At 42.4% G+C, this 3,930-nt stretch overlaps 1 protein-coding gene across 1 annotated transcript; it reads left to right on the top strand.

Annotated features, from left to right (window-relative positions):
- The first annotated feature begins 2,188 nt into the window (after window positions 1-2,188).
- On the top strand, window positions 2,189-2,710 carry Plac1 (placenta enriched 1). The gene has a single exon (XM_036174103.1). It carries the CDS (start codon window positions 2,189-2,191, stop codon window positions 2,708-2,710), a length of 522 nt encoding a protein of 173 aa, XP_036029996.1.
- The last annotated feature ends 1,220 nt before the right edge of the window (window positions 2,711-3,930 follow it).

Raw genomic sequence — 3,930 nt, 5'->3', positions numbered from 1 at the left:
TGTGTGTGTGTGTGTGTGTGGTGTGTGTGTGTGTGTGTGTGTGTGTGTGTGTGCGCATGCACATTGCTGCTGCTGTCTCTATTGTTACTCTATGAGGGGAAAATCAACCAGCCCCAGCAGTGACACTTCAAAATAAAGAAAGAGCAGAGCAAAGTTGCCTATGGCTTCTTTTTACACCTCCACAACACTACAGAGAGAATGAAGAGTTATTAAGAAGAGAGGAAAGACAGTGCAGGCATCATAAACTGGCACTTCGTCCAGGACAGGGCACCCTTCTAGTGGGCCTCCACACCACGCATTCCACTCAAGAATTCCACAAATCTGTCAAGAGCAAAAGCAGAGAAAGAGCTGCCTGTTTACAGATGGGAAAAGGGAAGGTCTTAGGGAGCTTTTTAGCCTGATGCTATGAGTATAGTAGGCACTCAATAAATACTAGTCAAAAGATGAGGTCATCTGTATGGGGACTACTTAGTGAGAACAAAAGTTAATCCCTACACTTACGCACATGCATTTCCTTCCGGTTCTGAGGCACTTGTGCTTTTTCCACATTTCACGTGAAAGCTGAATTGGACAATATTTGATGACACCCTCCCCTCCCCTTGTTGCCTCGCTCGGCTCTTTCAGACAGTTCTTCCTAGCTCTGTTCTTTTCTCCTGCCACTGTGTGTCTCCTACCGTTGCAAGGGCACAAAGCAAAAAGAACCCCAAAGCTAGCAAGCACAAATGAATCCGAAGTAAAGATTTTAGGAGCTAGTTGGTCGATCTAAACATAAAGCATAAACAAAATAAGTTTTTTTAAAAATATAGTACTTCTTTTAAGTAGTTTATATGCAGTATGCATTTAAAATGTAAATACACAGAGAAACCCTGTCTCGAAAAACAAAACAAAAAAAATGTAAAATTAAGATCAGAATGATTGGAGGGGTATGTTTTTGGTCTTTTGAGACAGGGTTTCTCTGTGTAGTTTTAGTGCCTGCCCAGGCTGGCCTCGAACTCACAGAGATCCACATGGCTCTACCTCCCAAGTGCTGGGATTAAAGGAGTGTGCCGCCACCGCCCGGCCAGAGGAGCAGTTTTGAGAAGTGGTTTTGCTCTGTAGCATACGCTGGCCTTGAACTTGTGGCAATCCTTCTGCCTCTACCTCAGAAGTGTGAGGATTTCAGTGTAAACCACTACACCTGGCTCAAAATGTTGTTTGCTTTTGGTTTTATTTTTCTACTTTGAGAAAGTCCACTATGTAGCTCCAGCTGTTTTTTCCAAAATTTCTCTGATTTGCAACACATCCCATTGTATCAGAGAATCTTATGGTCATCATGAGTTACAACACTACTGACGGAATACCGGTTGAATTCTTTTGCTCATATTTCACTGAGCCAGTCAGCCAGATTTCAGTATGTGATTGTCAGAGATAAAATGCAGTTTCTCCTTCATTTTTTAGAGAACTTTATAGTTCATTATGGGGAGGTGTGTGTTTGTGTTTGCCACAGTGAATGTATGGAGGGCAGAGAGGGCAACTTTGAGGAGTCTCTCCCTTCACCCTGTGAGTTCCGGGAATTGAACTCAGGTCATCCAGTTTGCTATCTCACCAAGTGTCGCCTTCACCTTCCAAATTCAATTTGTTTGCTAAGAAAGAAGGTCATAAGGAAGGGCTCGTTGGGATAATCTATGTGAGGACATCACAACCATTCGGGTAGACTAGGTTGCTAGTTTGAATGAAACTTATTTCCCACGCCTGACTTAACTTTTAACATGAAAACTGTTTTGTTTTGGGTTTCATGCTGGCCTTACACAAATGGGATACCAATCCTGATGAGTGCAGAGTCTCACGCTACCAGAAAAGCATGAGAAAGCCACTTAAAGAAGCCTTGTGCCACTATTCCAGGCCCATGTAGCTCAGAGGTAGAGCACCGTCAAATAAATAAATAAATAAATAAATAAATAAATAAATAAATAAATAAATCCTGAGAAGTCATGTTAGTTATATTTCACATGCAAGTTCCTCCAATGAAATTATAAAATCCACTTCTGCGTCACATGGAAGTTTCTTCTCTTGTTTTTGCTTCAAAAAGTTATACTTGAACTTTACATAAGCCATAAGATAACTTGCCTCTTGTATTTTTATGTGTTCTAGAATTCCTTTTTGGACGCCTTCTCGCCTCCTGTGAGTTGTTACCCAACCTGCTGCAAGAATGAAACTCTTCAGCTTCCTGGGAGCAATGGTCTTCCTCACCTTCATGGTCTCCAGCTATTCTGAACAAAACCAAGTCAATGTCCTGTGCTCGACAGATTGGTTCATGGTCACGGTTCACCCCTTCCTGCTGAATAATGATGTCTATGTGCATTTTTATGAGGTGCATTTGGGTCTGGGTTGTCCTCCTAACCATGTCTACCCACACTTCTATGAGTTTATCTACCGCGTTACAGAATGTGGCATCCGCATCAAGGCCATCTCTCCAGATGTCGTTATCTACAGCTCTGAGATTCACTATATTTCCAAGGGCACACCTTCTAGATATGTGATCCCCGTGTCATGTGCTGCCCCTCGACGGTCCCCTTGGCTCACTAAGCCCTACTCCGTGAATACTGCCAGCAGCAACATGGGTGCGACCCCGAAGAATGAGACGGGCTACCAGGTGTTCAGCTTGCCGGAGCCTAGCCAAGCATCCAACTGCAGCTGCCCACCTTCTGTCTTCAATCAACAGAGCATCTAAGCCCACATCACCAGGCAGAGTCTTCAGAGGCCCATCTTGTGTAGTCATCTGACTCCACTGATATTTCTGGGGACTAATGTGTTCACTCAGATGATATGAGGAAACCCATGTAGTGCCCAGATTTGGGGGCTTCTGGAAATTCTCTAGAATTAGTGTGTAGCATTTTCTACTGTCAGCCAAATAAGTGCCATTAAGGCTTTTTGGGGGAAATTTTGTGAAGGGCCAATTTATATCTACCTGATTACAACTTTCTTTCTTTCTTTTTTTTTGTTTACTATTTTTGTATCTTTAAAAAAAAATAAAATTCTGATGGCATTAAAGTATCAGTTGAATGATTTTGCTTTATAAACATGTATCTCTTTTTATCTATGGACCAGGAGTTAATGTACATATTTGCCGTCATCAGTGCCTGGGTTTTTCTCTCTAAGATGATTTCCCACCCCTTCAGGTTCCTCTCCAAAGCCTTTCCCAGGAGAATCTCTTCCTCTGTATCCCCACTTCCCATCTCTGTTTACCACCAACGAGCTTAGCAGTAAGTCTTCCTCCTTTGATCTCCAGATATACCACTTTTTATGTATAGAAAGGATGAGCTGGTTATCTTCAAGTCTCCAGTGATTCTGGGAAGCAGACAAGTCACGTTCCAATGCACCCAGGCTAGGTTCCCAAGGCTAAGCTGCATCATAAACTTACAGTACTTTGATAAAAAGCCCTTCTACCCCCAACATATAAACTGTCAGAAAGCAGCCTCAAAGTGTGGCTGTCCATTAGCTTTCTCCAAGGCTTGGAGCAACAAGAGGAAGTGAATAAGTCAACAACTATTTATTATGCAGTGAAGTTCCATGCAGACCTGGCTCTGGATACCAAGGAAATGGGAGTGAGAAGAAAGGGACTCTGAAATTGAGGTCACGTAGCTAGTAAGCAAATAAGTAAATAAAGATAAATTCAGATAGTGACAAATGTTATGAAGAACTTCAAACAAAGTGACATGGGAAACTGGGAAAGGACCAGGCCTCTGAGGTCTTGCCATTTGAACTATGTCTTGGATGTGAGGGCAGGGAAAAAGTCTGGAGAGCAAATATTCCAGAGAGTAGAAACATCTCATTTAACCCTGACTACAACCTTAGGAAAGATGTGTTTTTGTCACACCCTCTTCAAAAATGAGAAAACTGGACTTAGCAGAGGCATGAGGGATGCTACAAGTTCAGACTAATATGATCTAC

Source organism: Onychomys torridus, chromosome X, assembly GCF_903995425.1.
Source record: "Onychomys torridus chromosome X, mOncTor1.1, whole genome shotgun sequence".
NCBI classification, from domain to species: domain Eukaryota; kingdom Metazoa; phylum Chordata; class Mammalia; order Rodentia; family Cricetidae; genus Onychomys; species Onychomys torridus.
Note: the sequence above shows the minus strand (reverse complement) of the source record. Positions and strands in the feature narration are given on the sequence as shown.